At 60.3% G+C, this 27,617-nt stretch overlaps 2 protein-coding genes and 2 non-coding genes across 15 annotated transcripts in view; all 4 read right to left on the bottom strand.

Moving 5' to 3' along the window:
* Positions 1 to 6,055: 6,055 nt before the first annotated feature.
* LRRC3 (leucine rich repeat containing 3) lies at positions 6,056 to 11,615 on the bottom strand. The gene is made up of 2 exons (XM_005657173.4): positions 11,504 to 11,615; positions 6,056 to 10,686 (listed from the first exon to the last, which is right to left on the bottom strand). The coding sequence occupies exon 2, from the start codon at positions 10,530 to 10,532 to the stop codon at positions 9,759 to 9,761; it is 774 nt and encodes a 257-aa protein (XP_005657230.1). The 5' UTR covers positions 10,533 to 10,686; positions 11,504 to 11,615; the 3' UTR covers positions 6,056 to 9,758.
* A 7,021-nt stretch (positions 11,616 to 18,636) lies between these two features.
* The window catches only part of TRPM2 (transient receptor potential cation channel subfamily M member 2), a 58,206-nt gene continuing 49,225 nt past the window's right edge, over positions 18,637 to 27,617 (bottom strand). For 6 of the 12 annotated variants that reach the window (XR_014825265.1, XM_084992267.1, XM_084992270.1 and 3 more), the window contains 8 exons: positions 27,261 to 27,418; positions 26,560 to 26,636; positions 26,346 to 26,447; positions 25,064 to 25,150; positions 24,289 to 24,394; positions 22,843 to 22,944; positions 21,363 to 21,479; positions 19,880 to 20,797 (listed from right to left, as the gene is read on the bottom strand). Coding sequence is in view for 10 of the 12 variants with exons in the window: in XM_084992267.1 (XP_084848393.1) it covers positions 20,672 to 20,797; positions 21,363 to 21,479; positions 22,843 to 22,944; positions 24,289 to 24,394; positions 25,064 to 25,150; positions 26,346 to 26,447; positions 26,560 to 26,636; positions 27,261 to 27,418 (875 nt within the window). In the remaining 2 variants the exon portion in view is untranslated. Of the gene's footprint in view, positions 19,846 to 19,879; positions 20,798 to 21,362; positions 21,480 to 22,842; positions 22,945 to 24,288; positions 24,395 to 25,063; positions 25,151 to 26,345; positions 26,448 to 26,559; positions 26,637 to 27,260; positions 27,419 to 27,617 lie in introns of those variants that run through there. The other 6 variants (XR_014825266.1, XM_084992272.1, XM_084992274.1 and 3 more) reach the window with 3 other exon arrangements.
* LOC146397929 (Z6 small nucleolar RNA) lies at positions 22,901 to 22,975 on the bottom strand. Its single transcript, XR_014825391.1, has one exon. It is a non-coding gene; the product is annotated as a Z6 small nucleolar RNA (small nucleolar RNA).
* Positions 24,272 to 24,335, bottom strand: LOC146397928 (Z6 small nucleolar RNA). Its single transcript, XR_014825392.1, has one exon. It is a non-coding gene; the product is annotated as a Z6 small nucleolar RNA (small nucleolar RNA).

Below are 27,617 nucleotides of genomic sequence, written 5' to 3'. Positions count from 1 at the left end.
TCCTGGAACAACGTTGGACTCAAATCACATTTGAAAGAAAACGGTAGGCCTGTGCTAAATGTGAACAAAGATTCGCTGATTTAAACCACATGCTAGCCCCTGTGAAAAAAATAAAAAATAAACCACACGCCAAAAGATGAATGCTGTCAATAGCGCGGCCGCCCAGGGCACTTTCCTCGCTCTCTCACCGGAAGACCTGCGATGTTAGGAAGCCCTTAAAATAACCCCCTACACCCACCACGTGCACCCAAACCCGGAGTAAAAGGGCATCTCAGTGAAGCCTGTTATTCTTTTTATGACTCTGAAATATTATTCTTAATTTTGTTAAGGACGCTAATCTTTGTTTAATTTAATCTCGATTTAATTTATTTAATTTTATTTGATTAAAAAGGCAGAGACCTTAAGTGTTCTGCTCAGTGACTCTTTCCAATTGTATGCGTTTCTGGAACCACCTCCAAACAAGGCCTGGAGTGTTCGCCCCCGCCCCAGTTCCCGGGACCCCATCTGGTCAGACCTCCCGCTGCGACCGGCTTTGCGGGGGCGGCTCTGCCGCTGCGGGACCTCCTCCTCCGCGGGAGCGGTGGCCGCCCGGGCGGCTCGCTCAGCTGGCTCCGCGTTGATGACGCGCGCCCGCGCCGCTGCACCTGCCGGCCCCTCGCTGTCCCTGCTGGTTTTCCTTGTTGGTTTGGGGCTTCCGTCCAGGGCGTGAATAGCCCATCTCCCGTCCAGCCATCCTGCGACGGATCCGCTTCGGGCTTGTTCCCATTTGAGCACGTTTGTGTGGACACGTGTGTCTATTTCTCTTGGCAAATACCTGGGAGCAGAGCGGCGGTCACGAGCTGGTGAAGGCTTAGCTTTCTAGCAGACTACCAAACGCTTCTCCAAGGCTCCACAGCGCAGACCCATGTCCACGTCTGTAATTCCCGGGATAACGAAATGCTCTCGGGCCGGCAGCCAGCGATCCGTTTACCACGCACCCCGTGAGCCCTCAGATTATAACCAGGGGTGTGCCTGGCTGCCTGTGGCACCACTGTTTATGTGCCAAAGTCCAGGCAGTCCTGGCCACTGTGGTGAGAGCAAAGGACAAAGAGGTGCCTGTGAGAAAGGAGACGAACCGTCTCCTTGCTGCTGGAACCTCCTAGAAACAGCGGGGAAATTCTGTAGGTTCAGTTAACTACTAAGCGTGTGGGAAGTTCCGAGCGCAGCCACCTTGTCCTGCCTCTTCTCCGTGGAGAGGGGACAGCGGACCAGCATCACCTGCACGTCCACACAGCGACAGGTCGCCCGCGCCTTACGATCCTGTGTCGCGGTAACAGATGACCACATGCTTAGGGGCGTGAAACAGCAGGACCGTGTTGTCCCACGGTCCTGGAGGCCAGAGGTCCCATCTGGGTCTCACTGGGCCAGCGTCGAGGTGTGGGCAGGGCTGGTCCTCCTGAGGCTCCAGGGAAGAGTCCGTTTCCTGCCCCTTGCCGTTTCTAGATGCTCCCTCCACCTTCAAAGCCGGCAGTGGGCAGTGGAGTCGTCACCTCCTCTCTCGGGACCTCTCCCTTCTGCCTCCACTCCACCTGTGACAGCCCTGGAGGCGGTGTTAGCCCACCTGGATAATCCACAATGACCTGCCTCTCCCAAGGGCAGCCGATCAGCAGCCGCAGTTCCCGCTTGCTATGGAAGCAACCACAGTCACAGGTTCAGAGTCAGAAGGGGGACCTCTGAGGGCTGCAGGGGGTTCGACCCCTCCCCATTTCTACCACGTGGCACAGCCAAGGCCCCTCTGCCTGGTGTCCTGGAACTCCTGTTCCCTAAGCGCTCTCGGCAGGTCAGGAACCTTCCTGGGGTGGGGGGTGGGGGGGTTGGGGGTGGGCAGTCAAGTCCCTTGAGCTTTTCACCCAACAGAATGAGAATACCTGCAAAGATGGGCAGTGCCCCCCATACACAGCAGTACCTGGTTAAAACAGAACCCCTCTGAAACACACACTAAGGAAACCACAAAAATCAGACTGTGGGAGATAGGTAAAGATTTGGACAAATCTGCAAATTGGTATCCTAACTTTGTCAGAATTTCCCAAGTTCCTATGCAGTTTTTATGCGATGCCCGTCGAAATCCCAAAGCTACCTTTTTAAATTAATGAACCTCTACAGCTACATTTCAAAGAATAGGCCAAAAATATTTTGAAAAAATGAGGAAAAGCTTAGACTCCAGGTATTCATTCTATTAAAATTAAGCAATTCAGAGTTCCCATTGTGGCTCAGCCATAACAAATCTGACTAGTATCCATGAGGATGCGGGTTCGATCCTTGGCCTCGCTCAGTGGGTTAAGGGTCCAGCGTTGCCATGAGCTGTGGTGTGGTCGCAGGCACAGCTCAGATCCCGCGTTGCTGTGGCTGTGGCTGTGGCACAGGCCAGCGACTACAGCTCTGATTCAGCCGCAGGCCTGGGAACATCTATGCACTGCAGGTGTGGCCCTAAAAAGCAAATAAAGAAATAATGAAAAATAAATTCATTAGGCCATTCAACAAGATATTGGCACCATTTAGTAAAGTAAAAAGTAAATGTCCAATGTCAGAAATGGAAAAGAGTCTAGGATCGAATTTCTTTTTCTACATGGAGGGAAACTTTCTAAAGGTAAAATGATGAAGGCAGTGAAATAAATGAAAAAGGAAGACAGAGGCAGAGACACAGCTTACGCATTTGTCCAGCACATCGGGTTGTATCTTTCAAAAATATAAATGAATGGGGTTGAAGTGCCTGCAAACTCAGGGAGCAGTTGGCACATCGGGGCTGCAGTCAACACGGAGGCAGAGGAGCCCTTCCAAAATGGCACAAACACGGCGCCCCACACGGAACAGGAGCAGCGGCCGCAGCAGGAGAAACCCAAACACTGGCGAGTTTACACCCGCAGGTCACAGAGCGGACATCACAACGGCAGACGCTCCGGGGCTTCTCCCGGGGCCACTCAACCGTTACCAACCACGCCGAGCGGCCCATCTCTTTGCAAGTTACTGGCTCGGAAAACCTCAGCCTTGGTGTCCTAATTATTGTGACAGCCGACTGACAGGCTCCGATTCCAAGGCGACTTCTTAGCCGGCGGCAAGGACAGGAGGGTTGGTGTCCACTCTGAGCCCCTGATCCAGGGACCCTGGAGAGACCGCTAAGCCTGGGGGAGCCTGGCAGGGACCCGGGTCTGGCTGACCATGGGCAAGGCCAACACCACTAGCCACGGTGACGACCACCCCGCAAAGAGCCTGCAGGACCCAGGCCTTCCAGCCACACAAGGTCCACGCTGCTGGTGCCCAGAAGTGGGCCTGGGGGTGGGGGTGGGGTTCCAGCTGAGCAGAGACAGCAGGGTGCTGAGGTCTCTGGGGAGCAGGACAGCGGGAACCCGCCCAATGGTGCCACCTCCAGCTCACCATGCAGTGGAGGGGCCAGGTGGGGCCTGGCAGGGGCAGCAGCTCACAGCTATGCCTGGGCCGGAGCCTGGATGCCCACCATGCATAGGCCTTGGACAACTGGCTCCTCGGGGAGTTCCAGCGTGGAGGTGACTGGGGCGCAGAGAGGCCTCTGGTTGCTCATCGCCGACCTTCCGGAAGTCTGTGTGTGTCGGGGCAGGACAGGCATGAAGGGGGGTTGTGGCAGAGAGTTCTTGTGGGGGTCCCTGCCCCTGGCTGCCTGGGCGCTAGGAGTCAGTGTGCCCCGATGCCATACGGGCTTTCAACAGGTGACTGCTCAGTCCTGACTCTGTTCTGAGAGCTGCACCTGCAAATCGGGTGAATGTCCCACATCTTCATATAAATGTGTCTTCTTCTTTCGGGATTTTCTTGGCATCATAATTGCGCCGATGTCACCGCCTGGCTGCAGAGGTTGTGCAGACGGCCGCCGGACGTCCCTCTGCTGTCCACTGCTGCCCGGCAGCCTGGGCGTGCCCCAGCCGGTTACTCACCGGCTCACACAGCCTTGGGCCAGTCCTTTCACCACTCAGGGCCTCAGTTTCCCCATCTCTAAGTAAGGGCTGGCTGCCAGCACGGGCTCTGGAATCAGCGTCCTGGCCTGGCACCCAGGTCCCGCCTGCTCCCAGGCAGCTGCTCTCTCTCTACAGCTCCTCCTTCCAGGGCCTGTCCTCTCCGAGAGCAGCTGGGCTCCAGGAAGGTCAGCTGGTGGGCTTGTCTTTCCGAGGTGCCGTCTCCCCACCTCCCTTAGCACAGAACACCAGGCAGGTGTGTGGCTGCTTCCAACAGCCGGGCCAGGCAGCCACCCCAGCTCCCGCCCTCTCTCCGGCCAGTGCAGTTGCCGTGGTTACAGATGCAGACCCGGCAGCGCCGGCTCCCCGAGGGCATCCGCGCTCCTGGCAGGCACGGCTGCGTGAGGGACAGGACTCCTGAGGCCGGGCTCCGTCCCGCCTCTTGCGCTGGCCGTTCGGCAATCTGGTGCCAACCCCGGGACTTGCCTTTTTGTTTTGACAACGCTCCAGGGTTAGAGTGAGAACTTCCAGGCCTGGGCGTCAGAAGGCCCGGATTCCAGCCCTGCCCCCAGCAAGCCGACTCCCGAGTCCGTCGCGGCTCCGCCCGGACTTCAGAATCCCGTTTCTGGTCCGAAAGTAGAAATATTCCCAACCACCCCGGGCTGCCGTGAGGATTAGCTGAGACACCCTGGCCGGTGGTGCGCGCCGTCCGCCTGCCTGTGAGGCTGCCCCTTCCCGCTGGGCAGCCTGCCCTGGAGGCCTGAGGGCTGGTTTCCATGCCTGGTCCGGACAGGGCTGCACAGCTAGGCTACCACGTCCTCCCTGGGGGCCTCCGCAGGCAGCCGGCCCTCCCCGCTCCCCCTGCGCCTGGGCTCCCACCCAGAGGCCCTGCCTCCAGACCGGGAGGGGGGCTCCCCTCACATCTGCCCTCGAGACCCCTGGTTAGGGACCGGCAAGGCCCTCCCTCGCCCCCAGCCTGCGGCAGGCAAGGCGGAAAGGGGCCCAGACCTCCCCTGGGCGGGGGGAGGTGTGTGTGTGTGTGCACACACAGGCACCCACGCCTGTGGGCACATCCGCCACGGGCGTGTGCAGTGTGTATGGCCTGGTGTCAGTGTGAACGTGTCTAACTGTGTATGTGACGTGTGCCTCAGTGAGCACGTGTGTGCGTGTGCATGACTGTGTGAGCACGTGTGTGCACAGTGTAGGTGTGGAGCGGCACGGGAGCGTGTGCGGTGTGCAGGGGACCATGGAAGCCAGCAGGTCCAGGTGCAGGTCGGCCGCGGGCCCCGGGCTGGGAGGCAGCTCCCGTCCGGCAGGAAGGGGAGCGAGGTCGGCAGGTGATGCCCTCCTGAGGCCCCTCGGTCAAGGTGTTAAACGCACCCGGACCCCGAGAGCCAGGCCCCGAGAGGACCAGCAGGGCCAAGGGGCGCAGGCGGCCATCTGCTCTGGCCGCCCTCAAAGTGGGGAGACTGCACTGGCCCCTGAGGCTACTGCCACCAAGGGCCACACACTTGGTGACCCAAACATCACAAATTTATTTTCTTAGAATTCCGGAGGTCAGAAGTCTGAAACTGGTCTCACTGGGCTAAAACCAAGGTGTGGACAGGGCAGTGACCCTCTAGAGGCTCCAGGAGAGGATGCACTGCCTTGTGCAGCTTCTAGAGGCTTCCTGCATCCCTTCCTGCATTCCTCAGCTGGCGGCCCTCCCCCATCTCCGCAGGCTCCCAGGGTTAGGACTTGGCCTGAAGGGGGGGTGAGAGGGGTGAAAGCAGACCTGGTCCCTGAGGGGACCCCAGCAGCGAGCTGCCCACCTTGATCTCCTGGGGCAGGAGCGGGGGTCATGGCTGCTGTCCACTGCCTGGAAGACTCTTTCACAGCCAACCTCACGCTGCCACCATGGCATCCACTGGGTCACAGGTTCTGAAAGCTCAACAACCAGCCACCACGAGCGGGTTCAAGCCAGTGCAGGCGGGCCTGGCACCCCCTGCACCCCAGGCCTGGCCTGGCTCTTCTTCCTGCACAGCGCGGTCCACAGCGAGGGCAGGTCTGGGCCGGCTGGGCTGCACGGCTGCAGGCACGAGAGTCCACCCCACTGGTTGAGCACAGAGGTTTATTAAGGGTTCAGACGGTGAGGGGAACAGTGGAATCAGGTTTCAGGATAAGCTTTCAGGAAAAACGACTCCAGAAAACTCCCCAGGTTCCTGCCGTGGCTGGGAGCCACCAGTCCAGAACATTCCGCTCCCAGCGCGGTCTGCAGCCTACCCCCCCCGCCCCCATCCCCAGGATCCAAGTCTCCCGCAGACACTTGGAGAAGTTGCTGCTCCGGAGCCAGGAGCCGGGGGGTGCTGGGGGTACGCAGGAGGGCAGGCCAGCAGGGGCAGGCGGCACACAGCGCCCACCCGGGAGCCCGCCCCCTCTGCTGCCCAGAGTGCCCAGGAGGCTGGCTCTATGCTCCTGCCCAGCCTATGCAGAGGCCCAGCGTTCTGCTGACCATGCAGGAGGACCATCCAAGGCAGCCAGCCCCACGTGGCCCCTGTCTGATGGGGGCTCTGCACCACGCATTTCTCAGACCCCGTGTGAATGCGACCAGCGCAGGAGCTCCAGCCCGTCCTCATCCCTCCACTCGGCCCCATCTCCTGCCTGCAGCAACTTTCCATTGAGAAAAACACACCCAGTCTCACGTCCAGTTTAAAATCGTCCACTCTCCCTGCAGGTGGGCTGGGCGACTGGGGCCCCATGGTGGGGGCGCCCCTGGTTCCTGCATCAGGGCTCTTCCAGGAGAAGCTGCCGCGGCTCCCTCCCAGCCCAGCCTCGAGGCCGTCCTGCCGCCTGCCGCCGGGGCGGACCTGGGTGTCCGTACACCTGCTCAGCCCCCACCGCTGGACCACCCGAGGGCGGGATGGGGTGGGGGGCATCTGGGGGCCCTAGAGTCCAGAGGGGAAGGGCGGGTGTCGGGAGGCTCTGAGTGGGGGCATCCCCTCCCAGGGTGGCGGGTGGGGCTCTGGTTTCCAGGGGAACCATCATGATGAGGGTGGGGCAGAGAGAGCAGGAAATCTCACCCCAGCCCAGCCAGAGCAGTGGCCCCACAAGCCCCCCACTGCCCCTCCCCTCTGACCCCTCTAGAAGCAAGACCCCTCGATTCCCATGGGTGGAGGAGCCTGGCTGGGCGGCTCTGGGGCCAGTCTGTCCACACCACCCTCTGCCCCAAGGAGGAATCTCAGTGCCATCCCACCGCGACCCCCAGACTGGGGTAGCACTACCTCCCCTGGCTAGAGGGGCTTGGCAGGGGGCGTCCAGCGGGCCAGGGGCGCGTAGCTCCCTGCGGCCCCTTACCCGGATCGTAGTGACAGTCAGGGGACTCCCGGGTCCCACAAAGGCTATCACCCCACTGTGCCCGACTGAGGCACCTCTTTGTCACGTGCCCACCCCTGCCAACACCTGTCCCTTTAGTGGGGCCAGCCCGCACCCAGCCAGCCTTGGCAGAACTGGACGGGGTGAAAGGCCTGCTCTGGCCAGGCCCCGGGCGCTGGGTCCAGGGCAGGCAGTCAGCCCGAGGGCTCATGGGGGTGTCGGCAGGGAACGAGGTGGCCCAGGCAGGGTGTCATCTTAAGGGAAAGGAGAGGGAACGGGGGTGGGGGGAGGAGGGGCTGGGGGGTGGGGGGAGAAAAGGAGGGAGGGGTGGGCTGCACCCCAGGAGGCTCCAGGGTTGGGAGCTCCCATGGGCAGAAAGGAGCTTCCGGGCCCTGGTCTCTGCAGGGAGGCACCTTCTCCCAGGAGACTCCGCCAGAAAGGCCAGGGGGTCCCGGCGGCCCCGACTCTGGACTCGGGATGAGGAGAGGGCCCTTCCCGTGTGCCGGGGTGCTAAGCCGCTTCCTCCTCCCAGCAGGAAGGCACGCACCAAGGGCAGGAGGGCTGGCGCCCCTGCTCTGGGCTGATGCTGGGTTAGAGCAAGGGCAGGGTTCCCTGGGGGCAGGGTAAGGCCCCGGGGGCAGGGCTGCAGCAGGGACACTGACACCTGCCCTCTCCCTCCAGGCCTCCGTCAGCTCTCGCCCCACCCCGGTCCCATCCACAGGGCAAAACGCTCTTCCTGCTGTGCGCGCCCAGGGGGATGGGGCGGCAGAGCGGGCTCCCCCGAGAGCCCGTGTCCCGCTGGCCAGCCAGCAGCCACACTTACCTGGTCCACATGGGTTTGGCCCGGGCTGGCTGCTTGGTTTTAGCTCCCACTGGAAAGGCGGGTGGGCGGGCCGTCAATTTCCCCGAGGACCGGCCTCACTGGGTGCACCGTCTGAGCCCTGCTTCCCACCCCTCACCCCTGGTCTGGGGGGCAGGCAGAGAAGCACAGAGCCCCCGTCCACACGGTGCATGCTATGCACACCAGCACCCTGGGACCACAGGCGTGGGAGGGTGCTGGAACCTGTCGGTCCTTTCTCCTATAACTGCAAACGCATGACCTTGTCCGGACGTGCCTTTCGGGTCTGGCTACAGCTGCTGGTCCTGAGGCTACACACACCGCGTCTCTGCATCAGCGCGGAAGTGTGCTTCCCACTGCAAAGCCACAGGGCATCTTCCAAGTACGAGCCTCCCTCCACCTTCATCCTTTCTAAGCATCTGCTCCAGGAGGCTTCCGTCCTTTATCCCTTAGCTCCGTAAGCCACGTACCCCTAACTTGCTTCCCCCCCAGTATATCTGAAGTCGTTTAAAATATAAACACGCATACAAAAGACCGTAAAAAAATAAAATCGGAAAGACGCTATCAGGGTTGTCCCGGCGGAGGTGAGGTCTACCCTGAACACCAAGTAGGTAAGAAAATGAGCAGTAAAGTAGCTCTGAGGTTCCTGGCAGCAAAGCTGGAAAGGAGAGAGAGAGAGTTCTTGTCGCTGGAGGCAGGAAGGAAGCATCCGCTGAGCAGCCTTGTACCGTCTGGCGTCGGTCCCCCTGTCCTTCGCAAAGGAGCTGCTTCCGTGAGTTGAAAAGCAAAGGCACGTAGCGACCCGTGACAACGGGCTCCCGGGAGCGGGGCGCAGCCTGAGAGGCCGGAACCGGGGCAGGGCCTCGCATGTCTGGCTGCTGGCACTGCCCCCTTGATGAGCCCTGCTGGAACTTTCTCACGTTTCTCTCCACGGCTGTTTTTTCGGGGGTGGGGGTGGGGTTGGTTTCCTTCTCCCTGGACTGAAGTTTTGGTACAAGCGTGACTCTGAACAAACATTCTGAGAATAAACAAAGTTGTCCAAAGGTTGCACGTTGCAGTTCCCTCCCGAGAAAACACCCGGTCTCTCGGCGTCTGCCCTGGAGGGAGTCCTGTGGCCGAGGGTGCTCAGGAGATGCTGGGGAGGCGACGGCGGCCAGTCTGCAGTGGAGACCACCTGTGCCTTCGACCGACAACAGGCGCCTGTCCTCCTGGGGCAGCCCCACTCGAGGGCACCCACCCTTCCTGCTCTGAACGCTAGTCCACCCTGGGGCGCCCCGTGGGACAGGCTCCCTGAGCGGAAGGGACACGAGCATCGTGACAGACGGCTTGGTCTACTGTTCCAGCTGCTCATTTCCTGGCCGTTTCTCTCCACGGCTCGGTCTCCTCGGTCTCCTCCTCCGTCAGCACATCTGATGGCAGAGCTGCCGGACCCGAAGGGCGCTGCAGCCACGAGAAGTCCTCGGAGACGTGCCCTGTAAGAGTGAAGCACCGCCCGGAAGAGGCCCCGTCACCACCTCGCTGGGGGGGGGCGGCCAAGCGAGACTCAGTCGCCGTGGGCTACAGCAGGGGCGGCCGAGACGTGGGCCGCAGCCCGCCTGAGCCGGCAGGCACTAGGGGGCAGGGCTGACGGGGTCCTTGGACACAGGGGTGCTGGGCAGGGACTTCAGGTACTCCAGGTGCCTCCTGGCGTCCTCCTGGTTCTGGCGCACGTAGTACACCACGTAGGTGATCACCATGGCGAACCAGCCAAACATGGTGACCAGCATGGCCACGTCGGTGGTCTTGTGGTGGACGCTGCAGAAGCTGACGCCGGCGTCGAGCGCCTGGATCAGCGGCTTCCCCACGTACTCCTCCTGCACGGAGGTGTGGCAGGCGATCTCGTCCACCGAGTCGGGGTCGAGCTTCAGCTCCCACAGGGCCTCCTGCAGGGCGCACTCGCAGTGCAGGGGGTTGTGGGACAGGCGGATCTTGGCGCTGAGCTTGCCCAGCGCGTCCTTGGGAATCCTCCGGATACGGTTGTGGGACAGGTCCAGCAGCCGCAGGCCCCCGGCCAGGCCCGAGAAGGCGGCGGGGCCGATGGTCTCGATGGCGTTCTGAGACAGGTCCAGCTCTCTCAGGTGGCTCAGGTGCTGGAAGGCTCCGTTGGGGATGCGGGCGATCTTGTTGGCATCGAGCTTCAGGAGCACCGTGTCCAGGGGGATGTCTTTGGGGATCTCCTGCAGGCCCCTCGCGCTGCAGTGGACGGCCACGGCCCCGGCGTGGTCGGGGCACTGGCAGCTCTGCGGGCAAGAGGCGCCCAGGCGCAGGCAGAAGAGGAGGAGGAGGCACGACCCTCCCGTGGGGACCGGCAGGGCCGAGGGGCCGTGTCTGCCCACAGGGCCCATCCTGCTGGCTGGGGACAGAGAGCCCGCCGCTCGCTCAGTGCTGTGGTTCACACTCTGCCCCACTCTCTGGCCGCTGCTGCTGCGCCAGGACCATCCCTCACAGACGAAAACTCTCCTTCCTTATGGGCCAGGAATGCCGTGTTCTCTTTTGGTTCTGAAAGAGAGGGGCAATCGGCAGTGCTGGCTGTGGTCCAGCTGGGGACCCAGGGGCACAATCTGACTGGGGGAGGGGGCCGCATGGATTTCACAGCCAAATGGCAGCATCTGACCAGTGGGGGTCTCTGTAACTTACTCAGGGAGACTCCCTCTGCCACCCAGCTAAGCAAGGTTGTGCTGACTGCTGGCTGGGGGCTGGTGCCCAGCAAAGTGGTCTGAGAACCCCCGCCAGCCACCCCCCCGGACACACCCACTGCACACCATAGGGGTCAGGGGCTTGGGCAGCTCGCCTTGATGAGGGTCCAGCCGCCTCCCAGCTCCTCAGGGCTGGGAAGCAGGACGACTGGGCTGCAGGGTTTTCTTTAGAAACTGGAATGCAGGGGCAGGTGGTGCTGGCCACAACGGGAACTGAGCGGGCACCCTGTCACCTCGGGGCTAGGCTGCTGTGAGAAGCTCAGCGCTTTGCTAATTGTGACAATCCTTCACAAAATAATAATAATAAAGGTCCCCTCTGTCAGTCCTAATGGGAACAACGGAAGGCTCAGGCACCAGGTCTGCGCGATTCATTTCAATTATGTTTGAAAAAGAAGGGAGCAGAGAAAAGAGAAAAGCCGAGCCCTGGGCGCGCGCCCGGCCCTGGGCGTGGAGTGGCGGGGCCGCGCGGGGCCTGGGCGGGCGGACCTCGGGCCGCGGGGACCCCGGACCCCGGACCTCGGCGTCTCCGGGCCCCACACCCCAGGGACCCCCAGTTCTTCCGGGCAGGGGTAGACGGGGGCCGGGGTGTTCGAGCTCCCAGGGCGGGGCGGGGGCTTTACCTGCGCGGCCACATCCGGAAGCTGCTGTGCGCGAGGCTCTCAGCCGCTCAGAGCCCGACCCTGTGCCACACCCGAGCGCGGTGGCGACCCGCAGGCCTGCGCCCACGTCCGCGGCCGCTCGGGACCCACGCGGCTCAGCCTGCGCCCGTGGGGCGGGGCTTTCGGGCGAGAAGCGGGGCGGGGGGGCCCTGGGCGGAGTCTGGGGCGGAGCAGTGGGGAGGGCGGAGTCCAGAGGGGGTCGGAGCCAGGACCCCGCAGGGCCTGAGAATTAGGGGTGAGGCCTGGGGGCGAGAGGTGGGGCGAGGCGGGGCCTGCGCGGAGCCTGTGGGGCAGGACGTGGCTGGGACAAGGCGGAGCCTGAAGCTGAGGGGCGGGGTCTGGGCGGAGTCTTGGGGGCGGGGCCTGGACAGAGCGGGCCAGGGGCGTGGCCTTGGGCGGGGCTGTACCGACTACTTTTAGACGAGGTTGTTTCAAGGGCTGTGGCGGGGGCCGTGGGGGCACAGAGCCCCGCCCCGGCCGTAGTCCAGCCCCGCCCCGCCCAGACGCCGCTACGCCGGGGGCTTGGAGACCCTCAGGTCAGTGCAACGTTTCTGTCGCAGGCCCGGTGCCAGCGGCCGCCAAAGCTGGTCTCCAAGCACCTGAGTCCCTTCCTGCCCCAGGACCCTGGCTCCGCTACCCATTTCCCCACCCAGGGTCTTAGGGTCGGTGCGTGGGCGTCCAGAGGGGCATAGGGAATCCAAGAGTCGAGGCATTTAAGCTAGACCTGAGCCATCCTTAGGGTTTTTTGAAACAGCTTTATTATGGTGCAGTTGATATACACTAAGCCACTTATTCAAATGTGATACGTTTTGACATTAGTGTACGTCCCTGAAACTATCGCGCAAACGCTCCACAGTTCCGCCTCCGCGATCCATGCCCTCCCATCCCATCCCCAGGCAAGCCCTGCTTTGCTGCCACTGATCATTCTGCATTTCCCATAATTTACGTAAATGGACTCGTAGGTATGTACGTTTCGTCTAGCTTCTCCCGCCCGGCATGGTTAATTTGAGCTCACCCATGCGGATGTGCTCATCATGTGCAGTCTGAGTAATGAGCCATTGCACGAATGTTCCACAGTTTGTATATCCATTCACCGGCGTATGGAAATTTGGGCTCTTTCCAGCTGTTGGCTGTTACAAATAGAGCTAGTATGAACACTGTGTACAACCTCTGGACGAAGAGTCTTAGTTCTCTTCGGTCAACATCTAGCAGTGGAACGGCTGGATCACATGGTAGCGTATGTTTAACTTTGAAGAAAGTGCCAGAGTGATTCCTCGGTTTCCCTTCCCGGGCTGTGTGTGTGCCTCACATTCTCACCAGTACCCGGTATGTTCAGTCTTCAACCTTAGACATTGAGAGAGGTGTGTAAGGGGGTATCCCACCGCGGTTTTAATTTGTATTTCACTCATGACTTCAGTGTCTTTCCATCTCTTTATTTGCCACCTGTCTATCTTTTTGAGAAAGGCTTCTGTTCAAATCTTTTACCCACTTTTAATTGAGATGCTTTCTTATCATAGAGTTTTGGGAGTTCTTTGTATATTCTGGATACAAATCCTCTATCAGATGTGATTTGTATATATTTTCTCTGAGTGTGTGGATTGTCTTTTCACTCTCTTAAAAGTTTTCAAGGAGAAATTTTTAATTTTGACAAAGTCAATTTTTCAGTGTTTTTTTTTTTTTTTTTTTTTTTTTTTTTTTTAGATCATGCTTTTGGTGTCACATATAAGAATTTTTGCCAAACTCAAAGTCACAGGGTTTTATAATTTAGGTTTTTCATTTGGGTCTATTATCCATTTGGGGCTAGTTTTGCTATATGGTGTGAGATATGATTCAAAGGGGTGTGTGTGTGTGTGTGCGTGCAAACGGATGTCCAGTTTTCCAGACTGTTTGTTGAAAAAAATAATCCATTCTCTACTCACTACTTTTCCCCCTTTGTTGAAAATCAGTGGTCTGTATGAGTCTATTTCTATATCTCTCTAAATTCAGTTGGTCTAGTTTATCTATTTTTATGCAAATATTTCAAACTACTTCCATCACTTTATGGTAATTCTTGAGGTCAGGTAATAAATAATAAATCTGCCAACTTTGCTCTTTTACAAAGTCCTTTTGGATCCAAGATCCTTTGCATTTTTCCTCATGAATTTTGGAATCAGCTTCACGATTTGTTCCAAAAACCCTAGTGGGATTTTGTTTGGGATTGCAGTGAGTCTGTAGACCAGTTTGAGAAAATTAACATCTTGACAATACTGAATATTAAATCCATGAACATGGTATATCTCATCATTTATTTGGAGCTTCTTTTATTTCTTTCATTTGTGTTTTGTAGTTTTGGGTTTACAGATTTGCAATCTTTTGTCAGATTTATCTCTGATAGTTTTACGCTATTGTAAATGTTATTTTAATTTCAATTTCTCTTTGTTAAATGCTAATACATAGAAATAAAATTGATTTTGCATACTGATCTGAACTTTGCTAAGCTCACTTATTGGTTCTGTTCCCTTTTTTTGTAGCTACCTTAGGATTTTCTAAGATTTCTATATAATCATGTTATCTGGAAATAAAGCGTATTACTTCTTTATTTTCAGTCTGAATTTTTTTAATTAATTTTCATGCCTAATTGCATTGGCTAGAGCCCTAGTTCAATACTGAAAAGGAGGGATTAGAGCAGATGTCCCTGTTCCTCTGATTTTAGGGGGGTAAAATTGACTCTCACCACTGAGGATAATGTTAGGTGTAGGGTTTTGTAGCTGTCCTTATCAGTATAAGGGAGTTTTCTGGAATTACTAGCTTGCTGAAAGTTTCTTTTTTTTTTTTAATCAGGAAGAGATGTTGGATTTTGTCAAACACTTTCTCTACATCTACTGAAAATATTTTTCATTAGTCTACTAATATGGCAGATTGTATTGACTGACTTTCCCATGTGTTAAATCAATCTTGAGTCCTAGCAATAAATCTCACTTGGTCATGAAGTGTCATTATTTGTATATGTTGTTGAATTATTTAAAATATACAGAGTGACTGAATGTTGTAGTTTATCCTTCAAGGAACTGCCCACTTTATCAGCATAAAGTTGTTCATTCTTTCTATTTAGAGTATGAAGTGATGTCACCTCTTCCATACCTGTTTTTGGTCATTTGTGTCTCCTTTCTTTTCTTTTGCTGATCAGTCGAGACAGTTTATCAATTGTATAAGTAATCTCAAAGAGCCAGTTCTTAGTTTCATAGATTTCTCTATATCCCCCCCCCATTGGCTTCTACTCTGATCTCTTGCTTACATTGAGTTTAATTTTCTCTTCTTTTTCTATTTTCTTAAGGTAGAAGCTCAGCTCACTGATTTGAGACCCTTCTTCTTCTCCAGTATAAGCACACGTCAGAGATGTTGCAGGTTTGGTTCCAAACCACTGCAATAAAATGAATGTCACGATAAAGTGAGTCACATGGATTTTGGTTTCCTAGCACATGTAGAAGTTATAGTTACACTATGCTGTGGTCTATGAAGTATGTGAGAGCATCATGTCTTTTTCAAAAGTACGTATCTTAATTTTATTTTATGTATTTATTTTTTTCTTTTTAGGGTTGTACCTGTGGCATATGGAAGTTCCGAGGCTAAGAGTTTAATCAGAGCTACAGCTGCTGGCCTACACCACAGCCACAGCCACAGCCACAGCTACAGCCACTTGGGATCCAAGCCGCATCTGCGCCCTACACCACAGTTCACGGCTGATATCCTGCAGCCCCTGGTACCAGGAGCTGAGAGAGACACAGCATCATCTCTGTGGTACACTTGCCCAAAAGGCACACTCCCTTTTCAAACGTGAGAACATGTCAGACACACCCAAACTGAAAGGCCGTTTTCAAAGTGACGTTTTCCTACTGACTGATCAGTATGCTTCAAAAATGGAAATATGCAGAAAGGTAAGACCAGACTTAGTCACTGTGATAGGCTGGGAAAGACTAAGGAGAAATAACAACGAAGCATGATGTGGGATCCTGGCCTGGACACGGACACAGTGGGGAAAGGGGGGACACGGAGGAGGCTGCAGGTGATGGCGTTGTACCAGGAGCAACGGCCCGGCTCTGGTAACTCACAGTCACAGTCACCCCCTCTGCCCCCTGTCTCTCCCCAGTTGTCCCTCTGCTCTCTTGCCTTTGCCTGCCTTCCGGATTGAGTATTTTTGAACCTGTTTTCTATCCTCTGTTGACTCCTGGCTGGAACTCCTTGCTGTTATTCAGTGGCCACTTTAGGGGGGTTTGGTGTCAGCTGTTGCTTTCCTTTTTTCTTCCCCACACCACCTCTGACCTAAGAAAACCACATGTTTATTTTTCTTACAGTCCATTTTCTTCTGGTTTTTTTGTTTTTTGTTTTTTTTTTTGTTTTGTTTTGTTTTGTTTTTTTTTTTTTTTGGTTTTTGGCTCTGCCCAAGGCCTGCAGAAGTTGCCCAGGCCAGGGATTGAGCCTGAGCCACAGCAGTGACAATGCTGGATCCTTAACCTGCTGAGCCACCAGGAAGCTCCCTGGCTGTCACTTCTCATCACAGCCTCCGTAAGGTCACGTCAGGCTACCTCTGCGTAGGCTGGGAGCACTGTGGGGTGCGCTGGCTCCTGGCTGTCCTGCGTCATGCAGTGGACACCTATAGGTGCAGGGGCCCTGGGGTACTTACAGCCAGTGGTCTTTTAATGGCATTAAAATAAAGGGAGACCTGAAGCTGCTGCTGTGCCAAAGCGGAGCCCCAAACCATGGAATATTTTTAACATTTCAATTAAACAAATTAATATGGTTGCCACCAAAAACAACAATGTGGATGCAGGTGAACCCAGAGACACCACTTGGGGCGGGGGGCAGCCACCCCGAGTGCATACAGTGTTTTCTGTTTATGGGAAATTCAAGAGCATTGTTTGTCAGTGGTGGGCCAGTGATGGGGAGGGGGCACGAGGGGGCTTCTGAGGCTGGACGTTCTACGTCTCGATCCGGTGCTGCCCAGCACCAGAAGTAAAAAGCCCACCAAGCTGCTCACACTTCAGATGTGTGCAGGGGGGTGTGTGCGGGTAACGCCTCAAGGCAAGAACACAGTGGTGTGCTGCCACGTGGGTACCTGGGTGGATGGATGGATGGATGGATGGGTCCATGCAGGGCGCTCCTGCGAAGTTGCCCCCTGGTTCTCGGCGGTCAGCGGCCTGTCTCACAGGCGACCACATCAGAGTCTCTGTAGGAGGCCCAGCCCCAGGGCCCTGCAAGAGCCTGGCTCACCGTCCCCTCGGACCACGAGCCTGCGCTCAGAAGCACCCAACCCCGCTACTGCCATCCTAGCCACATGGTCTCCCCACCGCAGCTGCCCTTGTAATGGCAGCTGGGCGCTGGGCTGATTATCTCGCCCATTTATCCACCAGAGCCCAGGCCTCGCGGCCCCAGGGAGCAAATACGATGCTCCAGCTGCTTAATGGCTTCCCCATCAGGAAGGCTGTTTTGCCAGCAAGGGCTGCGTGTCTCTCCCTGGGGACACACGGGAGCAGGCCTGCAGCAGCCGTGGGGCAGCCGTGAGCGAACACAACCTCCTGGTGAGGCCAAAACGCGCCTCCAGACAGAGAGCGGCCGGGGACAGGCCGTTCCCGGGGTGAGGCCACCGTCCAGGTGTGTGCTGGCCGCCCTGCTGTCCCCCTGCTGTCACAGTGCCCAGCTCGGCCCTCGCTTCCCAGCCTCCTGCCCTCTCCCAGCCCGGGACTGCCGGGCACTGCTGACTGCAGCCAGCTTGGGGGCAGAGGCTGGAGCCGCACAGAAAGAAGGGACCCGGGGGGCACCTGACAGAGTCGACGGTGCCTGCTCGCTGCCCAGACACAAGGCCAGGCCGGCTTTGCCAAAGAGCCTCTTGGATGGACTGCCTTTGGCAAAATCGTCCTTGGCAGCCTGGGCCAGACGGAGCCTCCGCCTCCGCCTCCGCTCCCGAATTCCTGGATCTCTCGTCTGATCTTGAAAAGCCAGACGCAACACCAAAAAGAAGCCCTGGCGGAGCTTCCCGTCGCTATCACTAGCTTCCCAAGCTGGGCAGGAGCAGCCCACCTTCCTGAGGCCCCTCAGAGCCAACTGCCACCTGCTCCCGCTCCCGCTCCGGCTGCGGGAGCCCCGTTCCCAGGGACACGGTGGGGGGTGCATTTCATCCCGCAGTTGCCCTGGGATTTCCAGGGCGCTCTCCTCCGTGTCCCCCCACACACACGCTGCCCCCCAGATCCCTCCCTCTCCTCTGATCTGGGTGCTACTGATTCTGCTGTCCTTTCTCGAGAACCGGGTTTTGAATATATTCACCATATACCAGTTCTTAATTTTTCCCTCTTTCATTACATTCTGACTTACTCCCTGCCTGAGCCCCTGGGTTGATGTTGTGGTTATGTTTTGAGCCTCTTGCGTCATCACCTTAAAAACTTACTTTCCATCTTTTTTTCCCCCAAAGGCCTTAACTGTTCCTCTTGACACTGTCCAGCCAACTGTCTCGGGCTGGGACCTTGTGGCCTGGGACCCTCTCCACCCTGCTCTGCTGGGTCCCCAGGAGGGTGCAGGTGGGGCGTGGGAGCAGGGGCGGCCCCTTGCCTTTCCCTCGGGCCCCGCTGGCCCCGGATCCCGCGCAGGGGGCGGGCATAGCGCAGACCCGGGTCTCAGGACTGCGACCGCTCTCCCATAGAGGAACTGGCCCTGCCTGTGGGTTCTCCTGCCCGGGAGCCAGAGCCTTCAGAGGGAGGAAGAAGCCCCCGGGGGAGGGTGGAGGTGGGGGCACAGCGCTCTGCCCCAGACACCACCTCGGCTCCCTCTGAGCTGGTCACTCACGTCCCGCCAGGGCACCTGGAACCCACTCCTGGCTTCTGGCGGATGTCTCACTGTGGGCCCAGGGTGGCCTCTAGGACAGAGCCACCTCGTGAACCTGCTGAGATCCCCGTGGTATGCGGCACGCTCAGCTCTGCACAGGTTCCGTGTCTGAGAGCCTCCCGGCTCCTCTGGGCCGTGCTGCTGCTGTTGGCTGGCGGGTACAGAAGCACACACACCCGAGCATGTGTGTTCATACAGACGCATAGTGCACGTAATTCATTACACAAATATCAGGACACATCGTGGGTACACCAGCACTTAATTTACATGTAAACAATTGACTGTAAATTACACACAAGACATTTGCATAATTCACATTTCTGTGTAAACACACACACACGTAGGCCACACAGAATGACCTCAATCCTGTTGACTGCATTATTCAAATTCCGCCCTGTTTTTCTTTTGTTTCTTGATTCCTTGTTTCTAAGGGAAAAATCTCACCCACAGTGAATTTGCTCATTTCCCCTTGAACTTCTATCCACTTTGCACCATAGGTGTGGAAAGATCGGCGCAGGTGGACGGCCGTTCGCGAAAGCGCTCGCTTCTGAACAGAGCAGTTCCTTTCCCCCGTCAAACACCCCCTTTGTCCTGAAAAGCAGTCCGTCCTGCTGGAGCTGCTCCCACACCTTGCCCTCTGGGAGTGTCTGTCGGCAGGACTTCCTCGTGGTGTCAGCGATTATGTGTCTCGCTGGGGTGACAGAGGCAAAACATAAAGAAGACAAACTTGGTTTTCGTGGTCCTGGCGCGAGGCGCACAGCAGCCTGTGTCCCGGTGACCGCGCGTCTGGACGATTCCCGCCGCCGATTTCCCACCATCCACCTGCTCTTGCCGTCCCTTGACTGGGCTGCTCCTCTGTTGGGCTCCTGCGGTGGTTTGTCACTCCTCCTGCCTCCAGCCTCCCAGAGCGGCGGCTGCTCAGCAGCTCTGTCCTCCTCATGAGCAGGAGGAGACCTGCACTGGGCCAGGGTCAGCTGCGTCAGCTCCCGGGGGACCGGCTGGGGTCTCGATGAGAAGCTGTTGCTAAGTTTGCTTTTTCCATTACGCCTCAGCAACAGCGAGCTCAGCCGTACATTTCAGTGGGTCCTCTGCTTCCGCAGAGCTCGGTCCTGTGCGTGTGTCTGTGTGCTTGTGTCTGTACACATCTGTGTGTGTGTCTGAGTGCATGTGTGTCTGTGCGTGCCTCTGTGTGTGTGTGTGTGTGTGTCTGTGTCGGGGTGTGTGTGTGTGTGTGCTTGGGTGTGTGTGTGTGTGTCTGGGGGGGGGGTGTATGTGCCTGGGGGTGTGTGTGTGGGGGTGGTTGATGGGAGGGAAACGGTGTCTTTGGGCCTGAGGGGCCTGCCGGGTGTCCAGGGAAGCTGTCCTCAGTCCTGGGAAGCTCGGCCGCGGGTAGGAGAGGCTTTGGAGGCCCAGACACAGCCCCCGAGCACTGCACGTGTCTACAGCTTTCACTGAAGGAAGGAAGCACAGAAGAGGCAGCCAGGCTGGTCTGGGAAGCAATTTAATGTCGGGTTTTTACAACATTCCAGGTCCTGACGGCTCCTGACGGTTTATGCTGATGGGTCTGTGAGCTGCTGATGCTAAACTGGGTGCCCCCTTCACCAGACCCACCCCCCGCTGCTCCCTGGGCTCAACGGGGGAGAGGCGGGGGGTGCCGTGTTCAGGGAGCCCCCGCCGCCTGTGCCTCTGCGTCCCCCCAGCCTGGGCCCGGGGCCAAACACAGGCAGACCCTTCTGCATCTCGGGAGATGGCCCACTGAGGGGCTCAGCCCTGACAGCCAAGGGACCCGGGCCCCACGGAGGCCGCCACAGGCCAGGCAAGGGTCCACGCTGGGTCACGCTCGAGGGCTTCTCGGGGGCATGGGCCAGAGGAGGAGGAGGCCGCAAGGGAACCCTGACTCTCTCAGAGGTGCAGCTGGGCTGCCACACCCCTTATGGTTGCTCCTACGACGTGGCCAGGAGAGAGTGGACGCCCACCATCAGGCTGGGAGAGGCAGCAATGTCTGGGGTCCCAGCAGCCACCTCAACCCGAAGGCGCTGCCACCTGGCCAGAGCCAGCCTTGCCCTGCTCGGCTCTCCTCCCTGGGCACCCTGTGCCTTCTGCTTCACAAGCTGGCCATGAGGGGCGGCAGGCGGTACCCGGGCAGCGCCCCTTGCCCACTGGACGTTCAGGGCTGCGTGTGCCTAGGTGGCTGGTATCAGCCTCTGTCCTACGTCTCCCAGTGGCTGTGGACGGACCAGCCCGCCGGCCCCTGCAGAGCTCCAGGGTGGCCACGGGTCAGTAGTAAGCCCCGAACAAGGCGGCCGCCTTCCGGAGGATGGCCTTGTGGTTGGCGTACAGCGGGATGCGCCGGTCCACCAGCTGCCAGCGGATGGACAGCCCTGGGTCGCGGGAGCACAGGTGCTGCAAAGACAGAGCTGGATCCTGACTCCGGCCCAGGCTGGCCCCACCTCCACCTAGACACCCCAGAACAGCAGGCTGCAGGAGGGCAGCGGGCGCTGCGGTGGGCTCCCCGCCTGGCTGCAGGCCTGGCCTGGGGCCGTCCCACTGCCCTTCTGTGGAACCCTAAGGTCACCTATCAGGCGCGACTCAGAAAATGCCTGCAAAGCCCTCAAAACCCTTGAAGGAGGAGAGAGAGGAGGGTCAGCCTTATTCACAGGCCCCCTGTCCTGTGCGCTGCTCCCTGGTCCCAGTTCTGGGTTAGGGGTGTGTGGGACTAAGGACAGGGGACAGGGTTCCCACGAAGACGCATGAACCTGCCTCCCCCCCCCACGTGTGAGCCTGGGGGCCCCTGGGGCCCCATCCAGCCCTCCCCCGCCCCCGCCATGTGCTCTGCCCTCTGACCTCTCCCGGGCACCCTCCAGGCAGGACACTGGTCCCCAGAGCCCCCCTCTGGTCCCGGCCAGCTCTGCAGGCCCCAGGGCCCCAAGGCCCCCACCCGTCCCCGCCTGAGACCCAGGCCACGTACAGAGTTCAGCCTCTTCAGCTCCAGGTCGCTCTGGTCTGCGAAGTGGATGCTCACGGCCACGGTCTCGATCCAGGCGTTGTCTGTGTTCCGCGGGTCATCCACGTACCCTTTGTACACCTGGAGGCAGCGCAGGTGTGAGCCGCCCCCCGGGGACCCCTGCGCCCCCCGGCTTTCTCCAGAGGGAGGGGCCCCAGATGCTCTGAGCACAGCTGTCCAAGCGCCGCCCGGCTCGCGCCCCGCCCCGCCGCCTCCAGCGTGGCCTTCGGCCTGACGGACCTCACTCATCTCCCTGCGGGTCCCCAGCCTGGCAGCCAGACCCGCCTCCACTGTCCTCAGGAGGATGAGAAAGGGCCGGGGGACGCGGAACCACCGGGCTAAGGGAAACAACCCAGACCGAAGGCTGCACACGACGCCACCCCTAAGAAACGCCCAGGACAGGCAACTCCACGGAGACGGGAAGCAGCTTCCCGGTGCAGGGGCGACGGAGGGGCGGGGGCGACGGAGGGGGGGGGCGACGGAGGGACGGGGCCGACGGAGGGGCGGGGGCGACGGAGGGACAGGGGCGACGGAGGGGGGGGGGCGACGGAGGGGCGGGGGCGACGGAGGGGCGGGGGCGACGGAGGCGGGGGCGACGGAGGCGGGGGCGACGGAGGGGCGGGGGGGACGGAGGGGCGGGGGCGACGGAGGGGCGGGGGCGACGGAGGCGGGGGGCGACGGAGGCGGGGGCGACGGAGGCGGGGGGCGACGGAGGGGCGGGGGCGACGGAGGGGCGGGGGCGACGGAGGGGCGGGGGCGACGGAGGGGCGGGGGCGACGGAGGGGCGGGGCCTCCTCTTGGAGGTGGAAGGATTTTCCAGCCAGACGGAGGTGCTGATGGCATGCACGCGCTAAACGCCATTCAGCGCTCCCTTCAAAACGGTTAATCTGCTGTTTGGATTTCACCACAGCAAATAAATAAGTTCGGTATTTTTACAAAGTAAAGAGAGACGGGGGTGCTCCCAGAGGGACCGCGGGGACAAACCACAGGACGGCTGGCATTGTGGTTCCAAACCAGAAACAGCCTATCTCATCCTGAGATGCGGCAGAGACACAAGCAGCGAGGACTGGACGCCGCCGCAGTGCATCGCGGCCCAGACGCCACGTGGTCGTGAAAAAGAGCAAAGGTGAGTGTGCGCAGGGGCCTGAAAACAGGGTCTTTGCAAATTAACCGAAAACGCGCATTCAGTCCTGACGGCCAGCCGCGCTCGGGCAAGCGAGTGGGGACAGGACACCTGCTCTGGCCCGAGGGCGGCCGAGGCCGCAGCCACACCCTTGATCCGGAGGGAAAACTGAGCGGAGACAGACGCGGGGGCCCAGAGCGCGGCCGCGGCCCCAGCTCTTCCCCCAGGAGCTCCCCAGTGCCCCGCGGCCGACCTGCGGCGGCAGGAGCAGCACCTGCGGGGCCCAGGACGCCCAGGGGAGCAGGCAGAAGGCTAGCCTACCTCAGCGCCCTGCCTCAGCAAGTTCTCGAAGGAAGCCCAGAACTCATGGCGGAGGACCTGCTTCAGCTTCCGGGGCAGCGTCTCCCCTGGTTCCCGAGAGCCCTGGGCGGAGGCAGGCGGAGGCCGGTCAGCAAGGCCGTCTGGGGACCTGCCTCCTCTGGCCACCTGCCCGGCGTGGGCAGCAGGCCAGCCCCCCGGAGCCACAGGCAGACGTGTGCGTCTGGCAGTGACTGCCTCGGGCCAGAGTGACATTGTCCAGAGCCCGTTGTCCACGTCAGCCCATGGGGCAAGGGTGTCAGGCCAAAGCCAAGGCCTGGGAGGAGCACAGGCCGGGCACCAAGCGGGAGCCAGCACCCGACCTGCACACCCCAGGCACAAGCTGGAAGGCCATGTCTTGTCCGTGTGCTCCCCGTCCTGGTGTCCAGCCTCTGCCTGGACACGGGCCTGTACCTGCAGTCCCCTCCCCATCCAGTGAGGGGACCCTCTCGTCCACGTCACGTCCATCCACAGGGGCCCTGGAGATGCCCTTGCCCCTTGCTGGCTGCAGTGGGAGGACCCTCAGATGCCCCTTGGCACCTCCCTCAGGCTACAGACACCGCTCAGAGGATGCCCATTGGCAGGAGAGACCAAAGTGCGGACGAGGGAGGCTGAACGGTGCCCAAGAAGCCGCGGGGCGGGGGACCTGGCCTGGGCTCAGAACCACACTCCCTCGGCTGGAGGGCACGGGGGTCATGGCTGCAGGAGCGGGAGCCACCTGGAGCCCTGGGACCCTCGCTGGGGTCTGAAGACCCTCGGTGGCACAACTGCCCCTGCACCCATTACCCTGCTGCCCAGCAGGGCCGCGGGGTGGGTTCTGGGACACCCGGGCTTGTTGCTGAGCTGGGGAAACAGCGGACTCCCCGGAAACAGGCTCAGACAAGAGGCCCCAGACAGAGCCGCATCCAGACGCTGCACCAGCCGGGGCTCCTGCCAGGACCAGCTCTCCTGAGCCCAGAGCGATGGCAGGGGTGGATCATGGGTCAGAACCTGAGTGGTCAGGCCCACCAGGGCAGGACAGGCCTGGGGCCTTCTGGAGCCCTGTTCTGTCACCACAAGGCCTCTGGGGTGCAGTCCCTGAGCTGAGGCGCCAGTGTCTCCCATCCCACCCCAGACAACTCCGTCTTGCCCTCGGGCTGCAGCTCCAGCTGGGGGAGTCGCGTCTGCCCCCACCCCCTGAGCTCTGGAGCAGCTCCAGCCATGAGCCCGTGCCCAGAACACGGTGGGCACTTGGAGCTTACACCAGGAGCACCTGGACGGTTCTCACAGCTGCAAAATGAGGAACTAGGATGGAGAAGCCCGCCTCAAATGGCAAGGACCCGCCTTTGTCATTCAGGACCCGGGACAGAGCCCAGGCAGGGCAGGGCAGGGACCTCGGCGGGCCCGGGGATGGTGCAGGCCCTGGCTCACCCCCGGAAGGGCCCAGTGCTCGGACAGGGAGCACTTCACCACCAGCACCTCCAGCATCTTCTTTATGCTCTTCCTGCAGATGGCTCCGTCCTGGTTCCTCTTCCAGCTGCAAAAGGGATGCTCTGATGCCAGCCGCTCCCCTGCCCCAGGGGAGTCCATGGGCGGACTCCTCCTCCGAGCACCTGCTCCAGGGGACAGTGACAGCAGCCTGGTAACCTCCCCCCCCTCCCCAGCCACGGCTCGGCCTTCTTGGAACTTTTTTTTTTTTGTCTTTTCAGGGCGACACCCATGGCGTAGGAAGTTCCCAGGCTAGGGGCTGAATCGGAGCTGTGCTGGCCTATGCCACAACCACAGCAACAGCTGGATCCTCAACCCACAGAGTGAGGCCAGGGATCAAACCCGCATCCTCATGCATCCTAGTCAGGTTTGTTACCGCTGAACCACAACGGGAACTCCTGAGAATATTTTTCTATCAAAAGCTTTAAAGAAGCACAGGCCCTGGACCCAACCATTCCACCCCTGCAGCTCTTTGGAAAAGCCAGGTGGACTTATATGGATTTTCATTTTGTCTGCGTCGTGGGCCCTGGCCCTCCCGTCGTGGCAGGGAGACCCACGGCAAAGTAGGGCCAGCCTGGAGGGAGGGGCCTGGACATTCCTGCCCTGTGAGGCCCCTGCCATGAGGCTGGCACCACGTGCCAAGTGCCAGCTGTCCTCAGGGCTCTGGGAGCCTGGGGGTGGGGCACTGGTGACCCTGCATCCCCATCGGGCTACTCACCGGGTGATCACAGGCTGCAGAGTGTGGTTGGGGCCGAAGCAGACCAGGTCTCCACGACCCCGCAGCCCCGTGCGGCCCATGGGGTTCCTGGACAGAGAGGGCTCCGCTCAGCCCACGCCCGCAGCTGGGAGAACAGGCCGGGGCAGGAAGGATGGCCGGGGGAGGGGGCGGCAGATGGGGCCCCTCCCGGGGCAGCGTGCCGGTTCTGTCCAGGCCTGGATTCTCAGAACCCAGGAGGCTCTCCTGGACAGGAGCAGAGATGAGGCTGCCGCACGGGGCCCTGGACGGACCCGACACCTCTGGCTCCAGACTAGTCTGGCCGACTCTGCGTCACCCACTGGGGTTGCCCCTCAGAGACTCCAGGGGAGAGACGGGGGCTCAGGTTACCTTGGGGTGGGTAAGAAAGGGAGCAAAACGCAGCCCACCGCAGACGCAGGAGGCATCACAGGGGCCACCCCATCCCCAGAAATCACCTGTCTGGCCATCGTACCACATCCAGAGGCCTCAGCACTCCTGCGAGCTGGCGCCCAACGGTCCCCTGTGACACTGTCCTGCTCTCTTGCTGAAGGCCAGGCCCCCCGCCCCCTCCCCTGTGTAGGGCCGGAGACGCCCCGGGTCCCCTCTGTTCTCATGCCCCCCTGCTCCCACCCCCTCCTCCCCCAGCCTCGGCCTGGGCAGAGCCACGACTCCTGTTCCAGAACTTTCCCGAGGGGCCCTCAGCTCCCGCCTGCTCCCTGCATCCAGGCTGCCTGTGGCCCCTCCCTGGAGCTGCAGCCCCAACAACCCTCTGGGGGGGCTCTGACCTCCAAACCCAGGAGGGCACGGGGCAGGGGGTGTTCGCTAAGGGCCTGCAGCCACCTACCACCTATTACCTGTGAGGTGGGGTCACCTAGCACCTTTGGCTGGGCGTCCTCACCTGCGCAGTGGGGCACAGGGCCGGTCCCTGCAGAGGACAGACTAGAAACCCTCGTCCCACAGGGACCCCGGGGCCTCCCTGCTTCCCTCTCACACTCGCGGCGGCGGCCGGGGGTCCACGTCCTTCCCATCGCCACACCGCGGCAACGGAGCCCTGAAGGCCCCGCCGGTGATGAGGGCACGGCGCCCGGCCCCCGGAGCCAGCCCACGGCCCCCTCCCCACACGTGCCCTGGAGACGGCCCAGCGTGGGCCACCCGGGGGCGCGAAGGAAATGCTTTGTGGGGTGTCTCTTGTCCTCCCTGGCTTGTGTGTTCTCACCCAACCTGGGAAGAAGCCCCGAGGAGGGCCGGGTGGGGCGGCACTCACAGCGGGAAGCCGTCCCGCAGGGCGTAGGCCCCGTGGAAGCTGCGCCGGTCCAGGTGTCCTTCCACCGCGTTGAAGCTGATCCTGGACAGAGGCTCCCAGGTGCTGGCAACAGACGCTGCCGTGACCCTCGGGCTCAACCCCGAGGGCCCCTCCCCACAGCCGCTGCCCTGGGGGAGGACGGGGCGCCCGGTCCAGGCAGGAGAGGGACACTCACTCTCCCACAGGGTCCACCAGGTCCTTGTCCTTCCTGTCGGCCGAGTAGAAGGGCGGGTCGTAGATGAGGAACTCCGTCTGCACAACACGGGGTCGCCCCCCGGATGTCACTGCCCACGGCCGGCCAGCACCGGGATGGCCGAACACAGGGCCCAGGCCCCCGGGACAGTCCCAATAGGCGCGGGTGCCCGAGCTCGGCCAACCTGAGGACTCGCACTGGGGGCAGCCGCGGGGCTGGCGAGGGGGGGCGGTGGTGGGGAGCCCCCCAGCGAGGCCCTAGATGGGGGGTAGGGCCACGCTGCTCCACGGGCAGAGACGGTGCGGGGGGGAAGGAGGAGGCAGCAGCCTGGATGTTCCAGGAAACCAGAGGAGGCCTGGGCCCCTGCCCCATCCATCTGTCCCTCTGTCACCTGTCACCTGCACTCAGCTGGTGCTGAGGGGGCGGGGACCTTCCCTGGGGACGGGGGGATGGAGGACAAGTGTGGGGTCAGCTCTGTGTGTCCTGGGCTCACACCCCAGCCCCACCCCCTCCGGCTGCGTGGACCATGTGCGTGTTTCTGGTCGGCCCATGTGTCCCTGTGTGGCCGCAGGGCGCTCAGCCACCCCGAGCCGGGCTGGGTTGGAGTGTTTGTGGGGCACCGCTGGGTCCCCCAGGACACCAGGCCCCTGTGGCCAGGTGGGCGTGGTCAGGACAGCACTCACTTCCCAGGGCACCTTCTCGTTGGGCACCGGGAAACGCAGGACCGGGGAGTTGGGGTACAGCAGGTGCCGGGCATTCACGTGGTAGGCGTCGCCTGGGTCCTCCACTCTCTGCCCGTCGTCCAGCTCCGGGTCCTGCCCCTCTGAGGCTTGCTGGGGTGCTGGGGACAGCCACGTGGAGCCGTGGGCAAAGCTGCTCTCTGTGGCCCTTTCCCCAAACTTCTGGGCTGCCCCCACCCCCCCAGCCCAGACTGAGCCCCAGCCCCAAAGAGGGCCCCTCCCTGCGCCCCCCACACTGCGGCCCCCAGAGGAGGCCTGGGCTTGGGCACCGCTTCCTTGTGCAGCCACGAGCAGAGCCCT

This window comes from Sus scrofa, chromosome 13 (genome assembly GCF_054392235.1).
Source record: "Sus scrofa isolate SSC_HxYL_T2T_F1_AM1 chromosome 13, Sscrofa_HxYL_maternal_Yorkshire_Landrace_v2.0, whole genome shotgun sequence".
NCBI lineage: Eukaryota > Metazoa > Chordata > Mammalia > Artiodactyla > Suidae > Sus > Sus scrofa.
This window is presented reverse-complemented; position numbering and strand designations above follow the sequence as displayed.

Bases quoted from the DNA above. Each gene is read 5' to 3' on its own strand.
- LRRC3 (XM_005657173.4), bottom strand. From the start codon at position 10,532: ATGGGCCCTGTGGGCAGACACGGCCCCTCGGCCCTGCCGGTCCCCACG.